General features: G+C 44.9%; 1 protein-coding gene across 1 annotated transcript; it reads left to right on the top strand.

Moving 5' to 3' along the window:
- Window positions 1–2,712: 2,712 nt before the first annotated feature.
- Window positions 2,713–3,678, top strand: LOC125633286 (olfactory receptor 51G2-like). Its single transcript, XM_048842371.2, has one exon. The coding sequence runs from the start codon at window positions 2,743–2,745 to the stop codon at window positions 3,676–3,678; it is 936 nt and encodes a 311-aa protein (XP_048698328.1). The 5' UTR covers window positions 2,713–2,742.
- Window positions 3,679–25,740: the final 22,062 nt, after the last annotated feature.

Here is a 25,740-nt window from a genome sequence, read left to right as displayed (position 1 = left end):
AGCCAGGGTGGGGGCGCGGAGAAGCAGACCGGGGCATCACATTCAGGGGCAGAGGTGGAGCGGAGGTGAGCTAGGGCCGGGTGCAGGGCGGGGAGCTGCCAGTGGGTGCTCTGCACCCACCAAATTTTCCCTGTGGGTGCTCCAACCCCGAAGCACCCACAGGGTCGGCGCCTAAGGAGCCACTTTTGATGTGGTCAGTAGGGGGGAGCGGCCGCTCCCCCTGCTCCTCCCCTAGCTACACTCCCCCACCCCTAGAAGCCAAAGGGAGCTGCCGGATGCTTCCCAGGTAAGCACCCCTGGGATTCCCCACCTCGCCCCCCGGCAGGTCCCTCTGGCTCTTAGGGGTGGGGTGGGCACCAACTACGGTGGCCCATGAAACCCTCCTGCCCGGTTCTGGGGGCAGTCAGGGGACGGGGAGGGGGTTGGATGGGGCAGGAGTCCCAGGGAGCGGGGGTGGGCAACGACCCCCTCATGGGGTGAGGAGGGAACCAGTTGTAAAGATTTTGGCAGTTCATCATTGGTTGTATGATACTATCCCCAGAAGCTGTTTCTACATTCAGGGTCATGAACACAATCCCTCTGCAATACCTGCGCAAGACATTCCAAAAAGTCTTGAGAGACCAGAACAGCTAGTCTGTGTTTCAGCAAAGAGTAGATCTGAGGAGCAGAAAAGAGTAATATTGGTTGTATATAATTTAATCCCATCACCTCTTACACAAGAATGGCTGAAGTAACTTGCACATTCAGTTAGATATTAGTGCAAATCTAGTGTTTACGCTATTCTCTCATTCGTGACACCAACCCCTCCCCTGCCTAGCTGAAGTAACTGTCTATGTTAGCTTGTAACTTGCCAGATATCTACAGACCATTGCATGGGGAGAGCATTTAGGTCCTGTGAGAATGAAAAGGAGCCTCTGGATTATAAAACTCTGGATACAGTTTACGCTGGGCAGGCAAAACACTTCAGTTTCTCTTGAAGGGATTCTTGGGGGTCAGAGTGTATCACTGGGAGCATTTGATAAGGGAAAGTTAATAGAGCCTGGTTCTGATTGAATTTACAAATGTAAATCTGAAGTGATGCTGTTGAAGTCACTGTTATTGAATTAAGCACCCGGCCCTAAGAATTTATCCCAAAAAACTGCAAAGGGGCAGTGGCATAATTTAAACTCTCAGGAGAGGAGAACATTATATATATATATATATATATATATATATATATATATATATATATATATATATATATATATAATGAGGCAATGAAGCACATTTATAAATAGCTTGAATGTAGGGCACATAAATACCGTTTTCACCATGCACTTGCCATGTGTTTACCTACATGTCATGATACAAAGGACCACACTCAGAAGTGGAGGGCCAGAAAGGGTGTCTGTATGAGGGTCACAATTGTAAAATCACACAGTGCTCAGATAGGCTGTGGAACTCACAGTCAAAAGATATCACAGAGGCCAAGAGCTTAGAGGATTCAAAGAGTGACGGGATGTTTATATGGGTAACTAGAAAATCGAATTATAGTAGTGAGGCTTTTTAAAATAATGTCTTGTAAGGGCTCTAAACCTTCCTGATTTATATCACAAAATATGTCTAACTAGTGGGTGTCAGAGGAAAATTTTCCTTTGGAGAAAGTTATCTCAGAGCTGCCTATTGCCGGGCTTCTTTCACCTTCCACTGAAACATCTGTAACTGGCCACTGGGTGTCATAAATATAAAGGAAAGGCTAACCACCTTTAAACTCCTCCTGGCCAGAGGAAAAACCCTTTCACCTGTAAAGGGTTAAGAAGCTAAAATAACCTCGCTGGCACCTGACCAAAAGGACAATGAGGAGACAAGATACTTTCAAAGCTGGAGTGGGGGGGAAACAAAGGGCTCTCGCTGTCTGTTGCTTTTGCTGGGACCAGAGCAGGAATGCAGGTCAGAACTCCTGTAACGGGTTAAAAAGCAATCTAGTTAGATATGCGTTAGATTCTGTTTTGTTTAAATGGCTGATAAAATAAGCTCTGCTGGATGGAATGTATTTTCCTGTTTTTGTATATTTTTTGTAACTTAAGGTTTTGCCTAGAGGGATTCTCTATGTTTTGAATCTGATTACCCTGTAAGGTATTTACCATCCTGATTTTACAGAGGTGATTCTTTTACTTTTTCTTCAATTAAAATTCTTCCTTTAAGAACCTGATTGCTTTTTCAGTGTTCTTAAGATCCAAGGGTTTGGGTCTGTGTTCACCCATGCAAATTGGTGAGGATTTATATCAAGCCTTCCACAGGAAAGGGGGTGTAGGGCTTGGGAGGATTTTTGGGGGAAAGACTTTTCCAAGTGGGCTCTTTCCCAGTTATAGTTGTTAGATGCTTGGAGGTGGCAGCAATAAAGTCCAAGGGCAAAAGGTAAAATAGACTGTACCTTGGGGAAGTTTTAACCTAAGCTGGTAAAAATAAGCTTAGGGGGTCTTTCATGCAGGTCCCCACATCTATACCCTAGAGTTCAGAGTGGGGAAGGAACCTTTACACTGGGCGATATGGACCACAGGTCTGATCCAGTCTGGCAGTGCCTGTCTTCCTATTGGTAGTGTAAACCCAAGGCTATGTTTTTGCTGATCTTCCTTGAACTCCTGGGAGTCTCTAGACTTGCACTCAGAGCAGAAAAATGTGTAATTAAATATCAATTAGTCTGCTGTTCTTTTTCCTTTTAGGAAGGAAAGTTCAGAACTCCTGGGAACTGCATAGTACATTATGTCAGCTGTCAATGACACGAAATTGAATGCTGCAGTGTTCCTTCTGACCGGACTACCTGGACAGAAAGACATACATCTCTGGATCTCTATCCCCTTCTGCTTAGTGTATGTTATTTCAATAGTAGGAAATTCAGTCATTCTGTTCATTATAAAAACAGATCCAAGCCTCCATGAGCCCATGTACATTTTCCTTTCCATGTTGGCTGTCACAGACCTTGGCTTATCGATAACCACCATACCGACGATACTGGGTATATACTTGTTTAACTCTAGAGAGATCAGCCTTGATGCCTGTTTTGCCCAGCTGTTCTTCATCCACTCTCTGTCATTCATTGAATCCTCCATTCTCTTGTTGATGGCCTTTGACCGCTTTGTTGCGATCTCTAACCCACTGAGATATGCTTCCGTCTTAACTCTTCCGAGAATAGCCAAGATGGGACTGTTGTTTGTGTTAAGAGGGTTTGTCCTAACATTCCCACTCCCCTTTCTCTTGAAGCGGTTCCAATACTGTCAAGCCAATATCCTCTCCCATTCCTACTGCCTGCACCAGGAGGTCATGAATCTGGCTTGTTCAGATATCACAGTCAACAGCATCTATGGCTTGTTTATTACACTCTTAATGGTGGGGTTGGACTCGCTGCTCATCTTCCTCTCTTATGTGATGATCCTCAAAACAGTGCTGAAAGTTGCGTCCCCCACAGAGTGCCTCAGGGCCCTGAACACCTGTGTGTCCCACCTCTGTGCTGTTGTGCTCTTTTACACACCAGAGATCGGCTTATCTGTGTTACACAGATTTGGAAAGGCGTCTCCTCCATTACTTCAGATTCTCCTGGGCTATGTCTATCTGCTGGTCCCACCTCTGATGAATCCAATTGTGTATAGTGTGAAAAGCAAACACCTTCGCGAGCAGATAATCAAGATGTTTGTCAAGTGATGGGTCAGTTCATCACCTGGTTCCATCATTGGTTACATGGGAGATGAAAACCAGGGGCCACCTATTCCATCCTGGACGCTTACATCCGAGATGACATAAGCTATTGATCTCTACTCTGTAGAGAGAGGCTCAAGCGGGATCTAAGGCCTGGAATAATGGAATAGGGGCTGTTCCTGCTTCTTGGTGAGGGAGGCTAGTGCACTTGGGGAAGGGTGGCCAAGGCGGGCAGCAGCAATTACAAAAGGACTATGTTCCTGGAGAGCCAGGGGAATGGTGGAGTGTTGGCCCATAAAGAGCTGTATTGGCAGCTGCTCCAACCTCAGAATTCCTCTCAATACAGTCAATAAAGAGACGGGATGTGGCTGTTGTTTTGCATTTTAACTGGCCCATCACTGGCCCGTCTCTGGTTAAACATCCAGGGGTCACAAAATAAAAGTGCCGAGCTGTTTTTTCAGTTTCAGTCCTGCCCCTTCCTGAGCGTTCTGGGTGCTGAGTGATCCATGGGTGCTGCACCAGCTGTGGCCAGGAGCTATTCAAGGGGTAGGGACACCCACCCTTCCCCTACCCCCATAGCCAAGTCCTAATGACTGAGTCATGTCAGAGACATGACTAACGCCAGCACCCCAGGAGAAGCCATTCACATAGCCCCCCACCCAACCCTGTTGGTGGCTCTGCACACAACACATCTGCTGAACCCACTACTCATGTAGGCAGGGCAGAGCACGTGAGTGAGGGTCTGACACACAGGAGTCCTGGCAAGAGAGTCAGGACCAAATTCCCTCCTACTCTTCCCCTTCCTTTGCCCTGCTGCAGGGTGGAAACGATCCTCAACTTCGCCACCGAGGCACAGTGAGTTCCTATCCCAGATCAGCCCATTCGGTGCAGGGTGACCACCTCTTCAAAAAGCAAAAGCAGGAGCCACATACTGCATTGACCCTGCTCCTGCTCCTCTTCTTCCCCTGAGGCACTTCCCTCTGACCAATCCCTTCCTCCAAACCACACCTTCTGCTCCTCCTCTTTACCTGAGGCTCTTCCCCCTCTCCAGGCCAAGACCAGAGACCAGCTGCCCTAAGAGCTGCCCAGGATCCAGAGCCACTGTGAGGAGCCCCAGACCCTCCTCTTGCCCTGGGCTAGTGACTGGGGGGCCCGAGAGCAGCCCCTAGCCTGTGACTCCGCCCTCACCCCCACCCCAGATGCACACCCTTAGGGAAGTTGTAGAGTTTGAGGCTCCCAACAGAGGCCTGCGCTCCCAGGGCAGCTCTTACCACAGCCCAGCTCTGGCCTGGCCAGGGGGAAAAACCTCAGGGGTAGTGGAGGAGCAGGGGGAAGTGCCAGGTAGGAAGTGATGGGGGCAAGGTATCAGGGGAAGAGAATGGGCAGCGGGTGCAGCAAGTGAATCAATGCTAACCTCAGCCAGCAGGGCGGTGGGTAGCTCTTGAGTAAAGGAGGAAGGTGGGGCTGAGGGTTAGGAGACCTTTGTGTTTTGGAAAAGACTGAATAAATGCGACCCCACAAAGGGGGCTCTTGTTTTAAGTGTCCTATGCTGAGACTCAGTTATTGCAAGGACCTTAGAGGGAAGCACAGGGCACCTACACGGCTACGTCAGATCACAAGGAGTCAATCTGGGGTGGCCCCTGTTTGCAGGGACTTGGACAGAGTGGAATGTGCTCTTGGAAGCCATTACCACTGGGCGGAGTTCCACCCAACCCTCAGGCTGCTCTAAACTTTGCTGAGGCAGTGGGAGAACAGGCCAGTGAATCAAACCGCTGTAACTGGCTCCTTGCCCTCCCTGCTCTCTGAGTCCAGCCGGACCTGTCACCGCTCAGATGGCTGGAACGCTGCCTGTGGTCTGTGCATTGCTCTGTGACTCAACAGAGCTGGGTTTGATTCCCTTCCCCAGGAGACCGTGGGCTATTGGCTGTCTCTGAGCCTCTATATTGAAACTATTTCTCCATGTCAAGTATCCTCACACCTTCCTGTCAACTGTCTAAATGAGCCATCTTGATTATCACTACAAAAGTTTTTTTTTTCTCCTGCTGATAATAGCTCATCTTAATTAATTAGCCTCTTACAGTTTGTATGGCAACTTCACCTTCTCTGTATGTGTATATATCTTCTTACTATATGTTCCATTCTATGCATCTGATGAAGTGGGTTCTAGCCCACAAAAGCTTATGCTCTAATAAATTTGTTAGTTTCTAAGGTGCCACAAGTCCTCCTGTTCTTTTTGCACAGGTGGGTAATAACCCTGCCCTTCCTTACAGCGTTGGTGAGAAGATATATACATTCAGTGTGCTAAGATTCTCTCACAAGGGAGCCACGTGAGACCCTAAGATCTGGGTGTGGCACTACGTCCCATATTTTTCATAGAAATATTGTTATGAGATGATTATAGCATACCTAGGATGTATTTTATGCAAGATGAATCATGTAAGGTATCATTGGAAAGGTTATGATTTACTGGATACGATTATCCTATTTGTATGCACGTATCATTCCTGTCTCTGAAGTCAGGAATATTGACTATGTAACAATTACAGCTGTGTTTACACCTGGAGAACACCCACCACATATTAAGCAATCAGCCTGATGGGTCATTAGGGAGAATAATAGGAGTTTGAAGATGCTAATATCCCACCTTCCTGAGAAGCTTCCTGGGATGCTGTTCTGGCACTGCAGCCTCATGTGATCATATCACCTGGTACTGGACCCCATCTTGGCCTGCTAGTATTTTTCCAAAAATAAGGGGTGAGGATCAAACTGGGAAACAAAAGATTCCTGCCCTGCATAAATCTTATGTAAGGCATAGAATTGAGTTAATCAGGGTCGGTTCTTCACAGAATCCCCACCCAGGATGACTGCTTAAAACACCTAAGACTGATCTGGGGAAGAAAGGACTGGACCCAGGCTAGAAGGTGTCTGGCCTGTGAAAGAAATACCTGGAGTTCTATGCTGCAAGCAAGAAACTCTGCAACCTGCTTAAAATAAAATGTAGGGATAGAAATGACTACTTGCTACTTGTCACCCGTTTCTTTAGTGCATTAAACTTAGTTTGGGTGTTTGTTTTATTTGCTCAGTAATCCAATTTGATCTGATTGCTGTACCTTATAATCACTTAAATCTTTCTTTCTGTGGTTAATAAACTTGTTTTTGTTTATTCTAAAACCCAGGTTGTGGAATTCATAATGGACAAGGGGAGCTGTGCGTATATTCCTCCACATTCAGGGAGGGGGTGCTGTACAGTTCTCTGTGCAGCTCAGGAAAATACAATTTTGGGTTACACTCCTGATGGGGTATGTATTTGAGTGCTGGGCAATTCCTGAGCTGAGTCTTCCTATGCAGAGCTGATTTCAGTGTCTGTGGCTTTCTGCAGCTGGATGTGTCCCTACCCATGTCAGTGTGTGCTGGAGGAGGCTTGAGGGCCTGGCTCAGCAGGACAGTGTAAGAGAGCCCAGGCGGGCTCAGTGATACCCCAGTACATCAGGTGGCACCCTAGAGGAGGGAGAAGTCTGTCACACAGGGCTATCTCAGGGTTCGAACGAGCAACACCTCCGACATTTGTCTACAAGAGGCTTCTTATCCTGAAACACAGACACAGCTGAGCACTATGGTGCCTGGGCCCAGGCTCACAGAAGTTTCAGCGAAGGCTCTTTCCACAAGAAAGGGGCAAACAGATGGGAAGAGGCTCCCAGAGACACAGGGAAACTAGGCAGGGTCCCAAGAGCTCCTTTGCTTCCCAAAAGAATGTAAGTTGGTCCAGTTCTGTTCCTCTATCTCCAGAGCAAAGCCTGTCGAACTTAGCTTGCAGTGGTATGTGAGATGGGTGAGTGTAGACGTGTGACAGCTGCTTGTTATTTTAAAACTATTTTCTCTAATGCTTTGTTCTGTTTACTAATAAACCTATCTGTTTTAAGGAGGCTGATTGCTCTGGTCATAAGCATCCAAAGGGAAGCGACTGAGGTCCCATCAGACCTGCTTGGTGATAAGCATTAGCATAGATGGGATGTTGTTCCTAGCTCCAAGAGTGGGACAATTGTGAGATTCCCCCCAAGACAAGATAGGGCCTGGTTTAGGGGATAAAGAAACCATATATTCCAGTGTCAAGGCTGATTCCCCACTCTGGCACTTCAAGTGCAGAAAGCAGGGACCCGCGAGGACTTTAAAAAATGAATACTTGCCACTTCTATATTTGTATTAAACTCCCAAGGTTACAGATGCCCCTGGCCTTGGTTAGTCGTGCTGCCACCACCCAAGTGCAGAACCCCTTGGAGAGCCAGGAAGGTGCATTTGGGAATTCTTTCCTCTGGGGTACCCTCAAGCCCTTTCATCCCTCATCTAGGGAAAAGCAGAGAAAAGGGAAAAGAAAAAGAAACCAGCTGTTGCTACTAGCTAACTGAAAAACAGGTGCAGAGATCTTTTAAGATACAGAAATCCAATTATGTTCTTAAAAAAGGTAAATTTAATTTAAAAAGATAGAAGGAGAACACATCTGGAAAATCAGGCTGTTGCTAGATATTAAAAGAGCAACTGCAAGGATTAAACACCAAGAGTGGCTTTCTTGGGGTCCAGCTTAAAGGTTACAAAAGAAAACAAAGGTACCTGTGTTAGCACAGAGCAATCCACAAGACCAAAATAAAGAGATAAACCAGATCACATCTAACTAAACATTTCCTTATCTACTTACATATCTGTGGTTCCAAATGAGTAGTTTCTAGTGATGATGCTGATGATTTTTCATACCTGGCCCAAGCCCTACGGCATACCTACTGCTCTCTGTGTCTCTTCAACCGAGAGAACACCACAAAGGGAAGGATTTTTTTCCCCCCAATTTTAAAAGTTTTTAGTCTTCCCATTGGATCTTTTGGCCAGGTGCAAACTCACTTCCTCTTACCTAAGCATTTCAGTGAGACTTCTTAACCCTTTACAGGTAAGGCAAGTAGAGAACAGCTACTAAGAAGGATTTTTATAGCTAACTGACTGGTTAGGTGTCTGTAAAATGTGTGCTACACCCACCCATCCCATTTACCTCACCCAATTCTTCTTGGTTAACATATATACTTGCTCAGTGCCAATCAGCATTCAGAGTAGCAACTTTTTCAAGTTGCATCCCAGATAAAGATCCACTCAAGACAATGATTCATGGAATTTAAGGCCAGAAAGTACCGTTAGATCATTCCTGTATATCATAGGCTGCAGAATTCCACCCAATTACCCCTGTATTGAGCCCAATGACTTGTGTTTAACTAACATTATCACTTGTAAAAAGAAAAGGAGTACTTGTGGCACCTTAGAGACTAACCAATTTATTTGAGCATGAGCTTTCGTGAGCTACAGCTCACTTCATCAGATGTTTTGTGTCCATTTATTCTTTTACGTAGAGACTGTCCGGTTTGACCAATGTACATGGCAGAGGGGCATTGCTGGCACATGATGGCATATATCACATTGGTGGATGTGCAGGTGCCCCTCTGCCATGTACATTGGTCAAACTGGACAGTCTCTACGTAAAAGAATAAATGGACACAAATCAGATGTCAAGAATTATAACATTCATAAACCAGTCGGAGAACACTTCAATCTCTCTGGTCACGCAATCACAGACATGAAGGTCGCTATCTTAAAACAAAAAAACTTCAAATCCAGACTCCAGCGAGAAACTGCTGAATTGGAATTCATTTGCAAATTGGATACTATTAATTTAGGCTTAAATAGAGACTGGGAGTGGCTAAGTCATTATGCAAGGTAGCCTGTTTCCTCTTGTTTTTTCCTACCCCCCCCCCAGATGTTCTGGTTTAACTTGGATTTAAACCTGAAGAGTGGTCAGTTTAGATGAGCTATTACCAGCAGGAGAGTGAGTTTGTGTGTGTATGGGGGTGGGGGGGATGTGAGAAAACCTTGATCTATGCAGGAAATAGCCCGACTTGATTATGTAAAGAGTTGTCACTTTGGATGGGCTAGCACCAGCAGGAGAGTGAATTTGTGTGGGGGGGTGGAGGGTGAGAAAACCTGGATTTGTGCTGGAAATGGCCCACCTGTTGATCACTTTAGATAAGCTATTACCAGCAGGACAGTGGGGTGGGAGGAGGTATTGTTTCATATTCTCTGTGTGTATATAAAGTCTGCTGCAGTTTCCACGGTAAACATCTGATGAAGTGAGCTGTAGCTCACGAAAGCTCATGCTCAAATAAATTGGTTAGTCTCTAAGGTGCCACAAGTACTCCTTTTCTTTTTGCGAATACAGACTAACACGGCTGTTCCTCTGAAACCTGTCGTTATCACTTGTGTTCCTCTAAAGTGTATCTTCCAGGAAGGCATCCAGTCTTCATTTGGAGGTATCAGGAGACTCCACCACCTTCCTTGGGAGTTTGTTCCAGTGGTTAAGAACCCTCACTGTTAAAAACGTGTGCCTCATTTCCAAATTTCATTTGTCTGGCTTCAGTTTCCACCCATTGGTTCTTGTTATACCTTTCCCTGCTAGGTTAAAGGGCTCATTAGTAGCTGGTATTGTGTCCCTGTGATGGTGCTTGTACACTGTCATCAAGTCAGCTCTCAGCCTTCCTTTTGCAGATTTAGCTCTTCAAGTCTCTCACTGTCCAGCATTTTCTCCAGCCCTACAATCTTTTATTCTGCACCCTCTCCAATTTTTCAATCTGGGCACCTGATCTGGATTCAGTATTCAAACATTGGTCTCACCAGTGACGTATCCAGAAGTAAGATCACCATGTACCTTCTACTCAGTATACCCCTGTTTATATAGCCAAGGATAAGCTGCAAACAACAAAGGAGGAGAAAGACCAGGGTGTATTTGTCAACCCCAGGAATCAGGATGACTGTGAGCTGCCAATGTGACATGGTTGTGAACAAGGCACATAAGATCCTAGAATGTGTCAGGGCAATATTAATATCCTTATACAAGGTGCTGGTGAGACTCTGGCAAACTGTGTAAGATTCTGGTCACTTGTATTCAAGAAAGATGAATTCAGACTGGAACAGGTGCAGAGAAGGGCTCCTAGGATGGGCAGGGGAATGGAGGGCCTGGCTTACGTGGAGACTGAAAGAGCTTGGCTGATTCAGCCTAACAAAATGCAGGCTGAGTGGGGATCAGATTGCTCTGTAAATACTGTCTCAGTCTGCACCCCAAATTCATCTTATTCATCTTATTCATGATTATAAAATGATTATGATAGAATTATTATGCATCTTGTACAAGATATGTAATGTGAGGTGTCTATGGAAAAGTTATGGTTTGCTGACTATAATTATTCTATTTTGTATGAATATGTATAATTTTTGTATAGGGAGTCATTCATATTGACCATGTATCTGTATTTCAAACGTGCTTGCACCTGGGTAACATGCACAAAGCTTTACCCACAGTCTGCCAGCACACTCTGAATAGCCTATTCCAATTGAATGGCCCATCAACAAAGACAATGGGCCATGGGGAAATCTTATCTTCACCTGATGAACTGTCCTGAGACATTCATTCATCCTATGAATAATGGCTGCCATGACTCATGGAAGCATGCAAGGGCATTTGACTAGATCACATGATACTGAACTCCATTATGGTGCCTGTATTTTTCCATAAACTCAGCTAGGAACTTGGTTTGGAGCAAAGGGGTCCCAGTCATATAGGCACTGGGTGGAGAATCTGAACTCTTCCCAACACCCCTTGGTGATGAGGTCTGTCATTAGCACAGCACCCCTTGACGAGGGAGTTCTGGGCCCCTCCTGAAGCTCCGCAGCAATGGGGGAATCAGGATGTGGTTTCAGAGAGTGAAGGATCTGGAGAGTGTTGTCTGGCTAAACAGAGCCCTGCTGGGCTGCCCCTCACTCTGATCCTGACCCTCACCCCCTCCATGAGCACTGAGAGCCCCTCTAGAGCTGCAGATAGACCTCACACCCTGCATCCACATTTCCAACATTACCAAGTTTGCGGGTTGCTGGATCTGGGAAAGGGGTTGTTTGGGTCCAATAGAGAGCTAGCCGCAGGCACGTGGAGCTGGGCTTGGGTCACGCCCCTTTCTATTAAGAATCTGCATGGCTTTGCTTAGCCGGTGTGTGCATGACTCATGCCTGAGGAAGAGGAGGAGACCCTCTAAGCTGTTCCTCAGGAGCCAGTGGCTCTGCGAGCCCATCACTGTTATGTCCGGCTGTCTGTGGTCTAACCCTGTTCCTTACAACAAGAGGCTCTGTAGCCCAGTGCAGAGGGAAGCAGTGTCACTGCATAGATGGACTGTGTGTCCAGAAATGTTCACTAACCAACCGTCAGTACTTTGATTTGTGGGTGCAGCCAGCAGCGCCAGCTCCTGGGATTTTATTGGGAGTCTCACACTATTTCCTGTCTTTTTTAAAGCCCCAGCTTCTGGAATCAAGACACTGCTCAGGAACCTAAGCTTTCAGTTTTCTTTAAAAAGTTTCTTTTTAAAAAGTGAGTTTCAGAAAAGCTAGAAAACTTGAAGCAGATGCATCTCAAAGGCTGAGAAACCAAAGGCACATGAAAACGACCCCCACATTCATGTATTTTAAAATGTCATTATTTTAAAACCTATCTCATGATTTTTGGGGGTGAGACTCATACGTGTTGAACAGGGCTGGGTGATACTGCATACCTAGTTTGAAAGATACACTCTCATTCAGCCACTGGGTGCTGGGCTCAACACTAGAATTTGCTGAGTGAAATTCCCTGGTCTGTGTTTTGCAGAAGCTCAGTACAGGTGACAGCAATGGACCTTTCTGTCCCTAATATATATGAAGGTAGGTACATAAAATCTGACATGCCCCAGATCACTGGACAATGGAAAACCTTCTCCTTGACCCTTCTCGGTCTCTCATTTCCCTGCTGTAATAATGCCAATAATTTTCTTTGCAGTGCACAAGCCAAAAAGGAATGTATCCTCTATCACCCAATGAGCTCTTGCGAGCTATAAACCTATTACCTGACGTTCCCATTTGAATGACTTCAGTTGACAGGACTTGTGCACTGTACCGGGAAATATTTACAGACCGTGCAGCCTCTGGAGAGAGAGGTGTCAAGGTTCCTTCACCACTCTGAACTCTAGGGTATATATGTGGGGACCTGCATGAAAGACCCCCTAAGCTTATTCTTACCAGCTTAGGTTCAAAACTTCCTCAAGGTACAAACTTTGCCTTGTCCTTGAACAGTATGCTGCCACCACCAAGTGATTTAAACAAAGAATAGGGAAAGAGCCCACTTGGAGACATCTTCCCCCAAAATATCCCCCCAAGCCCTACACCCCCTTTCCTGGGGAAGGCTTGATAAGAATCCTCACCAATTTTTACAGGTGAACACAGACCCAAACCCTTGGATCTTAAGAAAAATGAAAAATCAATCAGGTTCTTAAAAGAAGAATTTTAATTAAAGAAAAGGAAAAAGAATCACCTCTGTAAAATCAGGATGGTAAATACCTTATAGGGTAATCAGATTCAAAACATAGAGAATTCCTCTAGGCAAAATCATAAGTTACAAAAAGACACACAAATAGGACTATACATTCCCTCCAGCACAGCTTATTTTACCAGACATTAAACAAAAGGAAATCTAATGCATTTCTTGCTAGATTACTTACTAACTTTACAGGAGTTGTGAGACTGCATTCATGATCTGTTCCCAGCAAAAGCATCACACAGGCAGACAACCCTTTGCCTCCCCCACCCCCAGCCAGATTTGAAAGTATCTTGTCCTCTCATTGGTCATTTTGGGTCAGGAGCCAGTGAGGTTCCTTAGCTTCTTAACCCTTTACAGGTGAAAGGGTTTTGTCTCTGGCCAGGAGGGATGTTATAGCACAGTATAGAGAAAGGTGGTTACCCTTCCCTTTATTTTTATGACAGAGGCACTGACTCTGTGGTATCCCTCGGGGTGCTGGACCCCCTCTCCATCCCAGGCTCTGGCCCCACTCTGCCCCCATCCTGCCTCTTTCCACCTCCTCCCCCAAACATGCAGTACATTATATAGTACAAGCAGTGTTATCCGACACTTTAATATCCTGAAAACTCTGTTAACTGGGATCTGGGGCCGGAGCACTCGCTGGGGAAAAGCCGGTGGGCCTGAATTCAGTAACTCCTCCCCCACCCTCCCAGAGCTTCTGGAGCACCACAAATGAGGTCAGGAAGGGAGGGCGAGGAGCTTGGGGGGGGTGCTCTGTGGAAGAGGCAAATTTAATAAGAATCTGACTGGGCCTGATCTTGGGACAAGACTTGGAATTTAATTCATAATCTTTAGACCAGGTTACACCCCAAAAATAATAAATCCAGGGTCCCACTTCACTTTGACTCATTGTGAATAAAAGACGATGCACTACCTTTCCCCGCTTTTTTCCTCTCCCTTTTTCTGGCTACAATGCCAAGCATCTTCACTTCCTCTCTCCTTAGATTTACTCCTGCACAGCCATCAGATTCATCTTCCTAACTGGAGTTTCTCCTTCCAACTGTATTGTCTGAATTCGCTGTTGGAGATAGAGTGAGCAGGGCAGTCTGCTGAATGGTTTTCTGTGTTCTTAGTGCATGTGATTGGTAGGCATATCAACTCTCTTCAATTATGTGCACAAATCTGGAGTCAAGCCAGTCTGCAAATCTGGTGTCAAATCAGGAAACACAATGGCATTGTTCCAGATTTACACCAGTGTAGGTGAGATCAGAATCTGACATCTATTTTTATATCAATGTAAAATCACTGCTGGTAACATTTGTGAGCGGCACAAAGATTGGTGGGGCAGTAAATAATGAGGACAGGGCACCGTCCCACAGAGACATCCGGGCAAGCTGGGCCCATTCGAACAACATGCATCTGAATACTGCCAAAAGCAAAGATAGACATCTCCGATCAAGGAATGCAGGCAGACCTACCGTTTGGGGGACTATATCCTGGGAGGCAGTGACTCTGAAAGGGATTATGGGGTCATAGTGGACAAGCAACTGAGGACGAGCTCCAGAGTGATGCTAGGGATGATGCAATCATTGGATATATGAACGGGGGTAGTGACCAGAGTGCAGGGAGGAGATTTTACCTCTAGTGGGCATTGGTGAGACCAACACTGGGATGCTGCATCCAGCTCTGGTGCCCTCATTTTAAAAAGGATGTTGAAAAATTAGAGAGGGTGCCACAAAGAGCCACATAACTAATTTGAGGGAGAAAGAAAATGCCTCACATGAGAGACTTAAAGAACTGTCTGTTCATCTTATTGAAAAAGAGATGTGTGTAAGGACTTTTCTGGGGCAAACACAAAGGGTACTAATGAACTCTTTAATCTAGCAGAGAAACACACAGCAAGATCCCCTGTCTTCAAGCTGAATTCAGACAAGCTGAAATTAGAAATTATTCACCATTTTTAAACAGGAATGGAGATGAACCATTGGAACAAACTCACAAAGGAAGTGGTGAATTTTCCATCTTCATTATTTTCAGACCAAGACCGGACACCTTTCTGGAAGATGTTTTAGCCAAGCAAATGTTTTGGTTTAGTCGAATGTAACTTACTGGACTCAATAAAAGGGTAATTGGATGAACGGGAATGGCTTGTGCTAGACAGAAGGGCAGACTGGATGATCTAAAGGTCCATTGTGGCCTTAACACTATGAATCAAGTCATAATCTGTGGGATATTAGATCCTGTGTGTTCCCATCCACAACTGTAAACTCTCCTAGCCAGATGTTATAAATCTGATGCAGGAATTACCATGTGAAATTCTATGGTTTAGGTAGGCAGGAGGTCAGACCAGATTATTGTTTATAATAAATGTTGATCTCACTCTGTTCGATATTAGACCACTCTAATTCCATATGAGACTAGGTGTGAATGATCACAACCTTATTTCATTTGCTGTGTAAAAACAGAATATACTCCTGCCAGTGAGATGTGTATACTTTGTATCTTGTGGACACAGTGCTCTTCTGAAGTGGGATCATGGGACACAATGTGGGAACCCTGATTTCAGACATTCAGGGTGAAACTCTAAGCAGCAGGCTTGAGAATTGACACCGCATAAAGAATTTTCTGGTAGTCCCTTTCCAAGTTTTCCGAGTGCTTGGCCTTCCCTTCAGCATCTTAATACATTAATGAAGCCTCACGATACACCTGTGAGGCCGGTGAGTCATTAGCATTAGTCCCTCTTTTAGAATTCTACAAGATTCAGGGTATTCTGGGGCAGCTTCTCCCCTCCATCACACTAGTATAAATCTGGAGTCAAACCAGGAAAGTCAATGTCAGATGTACCCCAGTGTAACTGAGCTCAGAATCCAACCTATGTATTGCACAGACCCATGTATTGCACCAGAGGAATCGCCTTCTATGATGAGATTACTGGTTCTGTGGATGAAGGGAAAGCAGTGGATGTGTTGTTTCTTGACTTTAGCAAAGCTTTTGACACGGTCTCCCACAGTATTCTTGTCAGCAAGTTAAAGAAGTATGAGCTGGATGAATGCACTATAAGGTGGGTAGAAAGTTGGCTAGATTGTCGGGCTCAATGGGTAGTGATCAATGGCTCCATGTCTAGTTGGCAGCCGGTATCAAGTGGAGTGCCCCAGGGGTTGGTCCTGGGGCCGGTTTTGTTCAATATCTTCATAAATGATCTGGAGGATGGTGTGGATTGCACTCTCAGCAAATTTGCGGATGATACTAAACTGGGAGGAGTGGTAGATATGCTGGAGGGCAGGAATAGGATACAGAGGGACCTAGAGAAATTGGAGGATTGGGCCAAAAGAAATCTGATGAGGTTCAATAAGGATAAGTGCAGGGTCCTGCACTTAGGACGGAAGAACCCAATGCACAGCTACAGACTAGGGACCGAATGGCTAGGCAGCAGTTCTGCGGAAAAGGACCTAGGGGTGACAGTGGACAAGAAGTTGGATATGAGTCAGCAGTGTGCCCTTGTTGCCAAGAAGGCCAATGGCATTTTGGGATCTATAAGTAGGGGCATAGCGAGCAGATCGAGGGACGTGATTGTTCCCCTCTATTCGACATTGGTGAGGCCTCATCTGGAGTACTATGTCCAGTTTTGGGCTCCACACTACAAGAAGGATGTGGATAAATTGGAGAGAGTCCAGCGAAGGGCAACAAAAATGATTAGGGGTCTGGAACACATGACTTATGAGGAGAGGCTGAGGGAACTGGGATTGTTTAGTCTGTGGAAGAGAAGAATGAAGGGGGATTTGATAGCTGCTTTCAACTACTTGAGAGGTGGTTCCAGAGAGGATGGTTCTAGACTATTCTCAGTGGTAGCAGATGACAGAACAAGGAGTAATGGTCTCAAGTTGCAGTGGGGGAGGTTTAGGTTGGATATTAGGAAAAACTTTTTCACTAGGAGGGTGGTGAAACACTGGAATGCGTTACCTAGGGAGGTGGTAGAATCTCCTTCCTTAGAAGTTTTTAAGGTCAGGCTTGACAAAGCCCTGGCTGGGATGATTTAATTGGGGATTGGTCCTGCTTTGAGCAGGGGGTTGGACTAGATGACCTCCTGAGGTCCCTTCCAACCCTGATATTCTATGATTCTATGATTCTATGAACCGACATACTCACCAAATTCAGGCATGAACAGAGAGCAGGAAATGGGGATGCTCTTCACCAGACAGGGATGAGATTCATGTAGGGTTTTCATGCAGAGCATGCAGTGCCTGTCAGGCTCTCCCTGTGGCACTGTTATATGGGTTCCCTTAAAAAACTCCCCAGGGGCTGCTGATCATCTGGGAACAAAACATTTCTGTGTGTCCTTTAACCCTATAAGTGCTGCACATCAAGCACCAGATTCTTAGTTAGTGTTAATCAGCTCAGCTCCATTGACCTCCATGGAGCTGCTCTGAATTACATGAGTTCAGGATCTGGCCCATTGACATGACTGGTGCTACACCTGTTTACACCAGCTAAGGATCTGGTCCTTAGATCTTAACAGAACTACACCAATTTACATCAGCTGATGATCTGATCCATTGATATCACTGGAGCTTGCCAATTTGCACCAGTTGAGTATCTGGTCCATTGACATCAGTGATGCTACACCCGTTTACACCAGCTGAGGATCTGGACCCAAACTATTAAGACATAATAAGGACATCTATATCTTTAATGTGCTATGTTCTGGGTTGTCAATTCTCAGTGTTCTTCTCCAATCTCCACTCCTGCACCCTCCTCTATTTGGCAAACTGATTTTGAAAAATGTTAGCTCCCACATAAACATCTGTCCACTTCTAAAGCCAGCCTGGAACTTTCTGGAGAGCTCTGGCCTGTGCATTTAGCTCCGCCAGCTCCACGTGTTCTTTTCTATTTCATTTGACATTTTTCACCTGCCTCCTCACGTCCCATGGTTCAGCCAGGACTGGAATTGGAAGTCCAGAGACACTTTGGCCTGGGAACATCCACAGTTAAAAGCAAGACCCAGTGAGCTTGAGCAAAAGGACCAGAGGCTTTAGCTGAGAGCTGTAACAGATCTGTATTGTCAGGATCAGGCACAGAGGAAAATGTAACACACCCTGTCCCGTGTGTTATACAAGCTCTCCCCCTTCTTGGGGTTTAGTTTTCTTAATGCAGAAATTAGCAATAATAAAACAGGAAGTTCAGCTCAAACCTCCTCTACTGGTTAGTATGTTCATATGGATCCTCCCTCCTGGCTGCTCAGCCCACACTCTAGATCCTCTCTTCCCACAGAACCCCTCCCCTCTCTGAAACAAAGGAAAACATTTGCTCCTGGTTCAACTGTAATCCCAAATTTCTAGGGCAGTACCTTTCAACAACACTGGAATATTCATAGATTTTAATACCAGAAGTGGCCAGAGGACCAGGGGAGGAGGGAGCAGAGAGAGACAATGTGAGTGGAAAGTGAGGATAAATACTCACGCGAGTGGAGGAGCAGGGAGAGGGAATGCAAGAGTAGCAGACGACTGAGTGGGGGCAGTAAGGGTGATAAGGGTGATAAGGAAGGAAGGGAGAAGGCTAGAAGGACAGGGAGGGACAGAACAGCAGGAGAGATTAACTGGAGACCCGCATGTCTGTTGGTGCGTTTAAGGTTGGGATTGAAACCTGAAATGCTCACATATGAATTGGGGATGGCAACTGCCCTCTAAATGTTCAAAAAACAGAATATTACCTTGACACTCTAATATCCTGTAGCCAACACGGCTACAAGGACACTGCACACACAAAACGGAAGGCAGCTGAAAGGTCCTGCAATAGTAATAATAATAAATTAATAATTACTGCTAGGATCACATGACTTTTCTGTCAATCTCATGATTTTTTTGTGTGTGGGGAGGAATCTGTCCCATGGATGTTGAATGCTTTGGGTTGACAATAATGAGAGGCAACTTCGCTGACGAACTCCACTCCATGGCTGTTCCTATACACAGGGGCTGTGAGCAGTAAGGCCTGGGTGAGCTGGGAGAAGGGTTAGGCCAAGGAATCAATGGCTATAAATCATCCCATCCTGCCCCCCAGAAGGAGGCTGCACCACCTGGCCCAGCCATGGGGTTGCAGCAGCCTCTGAGAAGCAAATGTGAGCTTCCTCCATGGCCTGTCCTCTGCTCAGCTGCCTAGGATCCAGATCAGGTATGAAGTCTGTGGTGTGCTTTAAAACTGTGTTGGAATTGTGGACTGTCACTTTAATTTACAAGGGGTTTACTGGTCCTGCTTGTAGGAAAGGAGCTCTGTAGGGAAGTGAGAGATCAGAATCAGTAGAGTAAGGTCAGGTAAGTTGGGCATCTCTGCCTTAGGGATCAGCCTGTTTTCTCTCTCTCTGCTTTGGGGTTCTTCTGTGTGAGGGCTTTGAATTATAAGAAACAAAGCAGGGATACACTGCAACCTTCCAGTGAGAAGATTTTTTGTTGTCAGACAAAAACTATGTTTATAGTCAGTTAAGGTTGCAGCAGAACTCACCCCATCCACTCTTGCACAAACAGAAAGAAAAAGTTCCAGGGTGTGTTGGTCAATCACAGGATGACTATGAGTCACCAATGTGATGCAGCTCTGAAAAATGCTATTAAAATCCTAAAATGCATCAGGGGAGGTATTTCAAATAGTGACAGGGAAGTGTTATTGCAATTGTACAAGGCATTGGTGAGACCTCACCTGGAATACTGTATGCAGTTCTGGTACATGATGTATAAGAAAGATCATAGAATCATAGAATGTCAGGTTTGGAAGGGACCTCAGAAGGTCATCTAGTCCAACCCCCTGCTCAAAGCAGGAACAATCCCCAACTAAATCATCCCAGCAAGGGTTTTGTCAAGCCTGACATTAAAAACTTCGAAGGAAGGAGATTCCACCACCTCCCTAGATATCCCATTCCAGTGCTTCATAGAATCATAGAATCATAGAATCATAGAATATAAGGGTTGGAAGGGACCCCAGAAGGTCATCTAGTCCAACCCCCTGCTCAAAGCAGGACCAATTCCCAGTTAAATCATCCCAGCCAGGGCTTTGTCAAGCCTGACCTTAAAAACCTCTAAGGAAGGAGATTCTACCACCTCCCTAGGTAACGCATTCCAGTGTTTCACTACCCTCTTAGTGAAAAAGTTTTTCCTAATATCCAATCTAAACCTCCCCCACTGTAACTTGAGACCATTACTCCTCGTTCTGTCATCTGATACCATTGAGAACAGTCTAGAGCCATCCTCTTTGGAACCCCCTTTCAGGTAGTTGAAAACAGCTATCAAATCCCCCCTCATTCTTCTCTTCTGCAGGCTAAACAATCCCAGCTCCCTCAGCCTCTCCTCATAACTCATATGTTCCAGACCCCTAATCATTTTTGTTGCCCTTCGCTGGACTCTCTCCAATTTATCCACATCCTTCTTGAAGTGTGGGTCCCAAAACTGGACACAGTACTCCAGATGAGGCCTCACCAATGTCGAATAGAGGGGAACGATCACGTCCCTCGATCTGCTCGCTATGCCCCTACTTATACATCCCAAAATGCCATTGGCCTTCTTGGCAACACCCTCCTAATGAAAACATTTTTCCTAATATCTAACCTAAACCTCCCCAACTGCAATTTGAGACCATTACTCCTCGTTCTGTCATCTGGTGCCACTGAGAACAGTCTAGATTCATCCTCTTTGGAACCCCCTTTCAGATAGTTGAAAGCAGTTATCAAATCCCCCCCCATTCTTCTCTTCTGCAGAATAAATAATCCTAGTTTCCTCAGCCTCTCCTCATAAATCATGTGCTCCAGTCCCTTAATAATTTTTGTTGCCTTCCGCTGGATGCTTTCCAATTTTTCCACATACTTCTTGTAGTGTGGGGCCCAAAACTGGACACAGTACTCCAGATGAGGCCTCACCAATGCTGAATAGAGGGAAATGATCACGTTCCTTGATCTGCTGGCAATGCTCCTACTCATATAGGCCAAAATGCCGTTAGCCTTCTTGGCAACAAGGGCACACTCTTGACTCATATCCAGCTTCTCGTCCACTGTAAACCGTAGGTCCTTTTCTGCAGAACTGCTGCCTAGCCATTCGGTCCCTAGTCTGTAGTGGTGCATGGGATTCTTCCGTCCTAAGTTGCAGGACTCTGCACTTGTCCTCGTTGAACCTCATCAGATTTCTGTTGGACCAATCCTCTAATTTGTCTAGGTCCCTCTGTACCCAATATCTACCTTCCAGCGTATCTACCACTCCTCCCAATTTAATGTCATCTGCAAACTTGCTGAGGGTGCAATCCACACCATCCTCCAGATCATGGAATGAATTCAAACTGAACCAGTGCAGAGAAAGGCTACGAGGATGGTCAGAGGAATGGAATACCTACCTATACTTTGATTTTTCTAGAATGTAATTTCTATCCATAGAGATTCTATGGTACAGTTTTGATTTTTACTTTATTTGACTCTATACTTTCTTTCACATATAGTGCCACTTCCACACCAGTGCAATCTATTCTGTCATTCCTATATATCTTGTACCTTAGTATTACTGGTTTCAGAGGAACAGCCGTGTTAGTCTGTATTCGCAAAAAGAAAAGGAGTACTTGTGGCACCTTATAGACTAACCAATTTATTTGAGCATGAGCTTTCGTGAGCTACAGCTCACTTCATCAGATGCATACCGTGGAAACTGCAGCAGACTTTAAGCTATTACCAGCAGGACAGTGGGGTGGGAGGAGGTATTGTTTCATATTCTCTGTGTGTATATAAAGTCTGCTGCAGTTTCCACGGTATGCATCCGATGAAGTGAGCTGTAGCTCACGAAAGCTCATGCTCAAATAAATTGGTTAGTCTCTAAGGTGCCACAAGTACTCCTTTTCTTAGTATTACTGTGTCCCATTGATTATCATTGTTCTGCCAAGTTTCTGTGATACCAATTATATCAATGTCCTCATTTAATACCAGGCACTCTAGTATTAGCATTTAGACTTTTAGCTCTTGTATGTAAGCATTTGTACATTTTGTCAATATGCAATTGCTTGCCTGCCTATCTTATATTTGAATGGGATTCATTCATGTTTGACTGTTGCTTGCTAACTCCCATTTATAGAATCATAGAAATGTAGGACTGGAAGGGACCTCAGAAGGTCATCTAGTCCAGCCTCCTGCACTCAAGGCAGGACTAAGCAATAACTAGACCATTCCCGGCAGGTGACCTATACTATCCCTGATCTAACCTGTTCTTCAAAATCTCCAGGGATAGAGATTCCACAACCTCCCTAGCTATTTGTTCCAGTGCTTAACTACCCTGACAGTTAGGAAGTTTTTCCTAATGTCCAACTAAGCCTCTGTTGCTGCAATTTAAGACCATTGCTTCTTGTCCTATCCTCAGAGGTTAAAGAGAAAAAAAAATCCACCCTCCTTCTTGTAACAAACTTTTATGCACTTGAAAAATGTTATCATGTCTGGGACTTTTCAGCTTGGAAAAGAGACAGCTACCCAGGGATATAATAGAGGTCTATAAACTCATGACTAGTATGGAGAAAGTAAATAAGGAAGTGTTATTTATTTCTTCTTGTAATCTCAAACTAGAGGGTCACCAAACGAAATTAATAGGCAGCAGGTTGAAAACAAACAAAAGGAAGGATTTTTTTCACACAACACACAGTCAACCTGTGGAACTCCTTGCCAGAGGATGTTATGAAAGCCAAGACTCTAAGAGGGTTAAAAAAAAAACTAGATAAATTCATGGAGGATAGGTCCATCAACGGGGGTAGTGACTGTGATGGGTTGGATCACAGAAATCCCCTGGGGGCTACTGCCTGATGTGCCAAGACTACTTCTGCCTCTGCTTTCCTGTCCTGTCAGCTTAGAACTTCAGTGCCCTGCCTGGTTTGAGCCAGATCCACTAGCCTGCTGCAAACCCAGACCAGGTCTGAACCACGTCCCCTAACAGCTGTAGGCTTTACTGAAAGCAGCTTACAGAAGTGTTCCTGTCTTTGACACTCAGCTGCCCAACTCTCAATGGTATCCAAACCCCAAATAAATCCATTTTACCCTGTATAAAGCTTATACAGGGTAAACTCATAAATTGTTCACCCTCTATAACACTGATAGAGAGATATGCACAGCTGTTTGCCCCCCTCCCAAGTATTAATACATACTCTGGGTTAATTAATAAGTAAAAAGTGATTTTATTAAATACAGAAAGTAGGATTTCAGTGGTTCCAAGTAGTACCAGACAGAACAAAGTGAACTTACCAAGCCACTAAAGTAGAAGCTGGGGAGTGTTCATCATCTGCTCCTGAGGAAGCAGAGTTTGAACACTGCGCAGAAACATTCCCTCTCTCTGTCAGACACGCAGTGTGGAAGTATTTATAGCGCACCTGGTAAAAGCTCTTGAGGATGAGTTAATCAACTGGGAATCACCATGGATTGCACTGTTACATGTTTTAGCTCGACCAGCACAAATGGAAAATACTTAAAAGGTAAATGATCTGAAGTATTTCTGCACCGACTCAGTTTTTCACTGGTGCAGCTTCCAGGATTAAAGGGTAACACAATTCTCAAAATGTTTTGGAATATTCAGCAATCGTCCACCTCAGAGCTGGTTTGAATGGTGTAATTATGTGAGTCAGGGGACTGGCACTGACTTGCTCTCAGTCAGGATTTGAGTCTGATTTTTTTTTCTCAAAGAGAAGTTAGTTCTTGTGAGAGGTGCCAGACTGACAGACCTGGAGATGGCTGTGCTTTGTTGAGCCAAAATTCCATGTGTACTATTATGGAATTATAAAACTGGAAGGGATCTTGAGAGGTCATCTGGTCCAGTTCCCTGCACTCATGGCAGAACTATGTATTATCTAGATTCTAGACCATCCCTGACAGGTATTTGTCTAACCTGCTCTGAAAAATCTCTAGTGAAGGAGAATCCACAACCTCCCTAGGCAATTTATTCCAGTGCTTAACTACCCTGACAGTTAGGTAGTTTTTCCTCATGTCCAACCTAAACCTCCCTTGCTGCAGTTAAAGCCCATTGCTTCTTGTTCTATCCTCAGAGGTTAAGGAGAATAATTTTTCTCCCTCCTCCTTGCAACAAGCTTTTATGTACTTGAAAGCTGTTACCATGTCCCCTCTCAGTCTTAAGAGCATAAAAATGACCAGACTGTGTCAGAACAAAGGTCCATCTAGCCCAGTATCCTGTTTTCTGACAGTGGGCAGTGCCAGGTGCCCCAGAGGGAATGAACGGAACAGGGAATCATCAAGTGATCCATCCCGTCTCTCATTCCCAGCTTCTGGCAAACAGAGCCTAGGGACAACATCCCTGCCCATCCTGGCAAATAGCCACTGATGGACCTCTCCTCTACAAATTTATTTAGTTCTTTTTTTAACCCTGTTATAGTCTTGGCCTTCACAACATCCTCTGGCAAAGAGTTCCACAGGTTGACAGTGTGTTGTGTGAAAAAATACTTCCCTCTATTTGTTTTAAACCTGCTACCTATTAATTTCATTTGGTGGCCCCTTATTCTTCCTTCTTTACTTTCTCCACACCAGTCATGGTTTTATAGACCTCTATTATATCCCTACTTAGTTATCTCTTTTCCAAGCTGAAAAGTCCCAGTCTTATTAATGTCTCCTGATAAAGCACCTGTTGCATGCCCCTAATATTTTCCTTGCCCTTTTCTGAAAGTTTTCCAATTCCAATATATATATTTTTGAGATGGGGCGACCACATCTGCACGCAGTATTCAAGGTGTGGGAGTACCAGAGATTTATACAGAGGCAATATGACATTTTCTGTCTTATTATCTGTCCCTTTCTTAATGATTCCCAACATTTTGTTCACTTTTTGGGCTGCCGCTGCACACCGAATGGATGATTTCAGAGAACTATCCACAATGACTCCAAGATCTCTGTCTTGGGTGATAACAGCTAACTTAGACCCCATCATTTTATATGTATAGTTGGAATTATGTTTTCCAATGTGCATTGTTTTGCATTTAGCTGGCTAGTCACCCAGTTTTGAGAGATCCTTTTGTAGCTGTTCGCAGGCTGCCTGGGGCTTACCTACCTTGAATAGTTTTGTGTTTTCTGCAAATTTTGCCACCTCACTGTTTTCTCCTTTTTCCAGATCATTTATGAATATGTTAAATAGGACTGGGCCCAGTACAGATCCCTGCTGGACACCACAATTTACCTCTTTCCATTCTGAAAACTGACCATGTATTCCTACCCTTTGTTTCCTACCTTTAAACCGGTTACCAATCCATGAGAGAACCTTCCCTCTTATTCCATGATAGCCTACTTTGCTTAAGAGCCTTTAGTGAGGGACCTTGTCAAAGTCTTTCTGAAAATCTAAGTATGCAAAATCCACTGGATCCCCTTGTTCACATGCTTGTTGATCCCATCGAAAAATTCTAGTAGATCGGTGAGGCATGATTTTCCTTTACAAAAACCATGTTGACTCTTCCCCAACAAATTATGTTCATCTATGTGTCTGATAATTTTGTTCTTTACTTTAGTTTCCACAACTTTGCCCATGACTGAAGTCAGGCTTACTGGTCTGTAATTTCTGGGATCACCTCTGGAGCCCTTTTGAAAAATTGGAGTGACATGAGCTAGCCTCCAGTCCTTTTGTACAGAAGCTGATTTAAATGATAGGTTACAGATGACAGTTAGTACTTCTGCAATTTCACAT

This window comes from Caretta caretta, chromosome 1 (assembly GCF_965140235.1).
Source record: "Caretta caretta isolate rCarCar2 chromosome 1, rCarCar1.hap1, whole genome shotgun sequence".
Classification (NCBI taxonomy): Eukaryota; Metazoa; Chordata; order Testudines; family Cheloniidae; genus Caretta; species Caretta caretta.
This window is presented reverse-complemented; position numbering and strand designations above follow the sequence as displayed.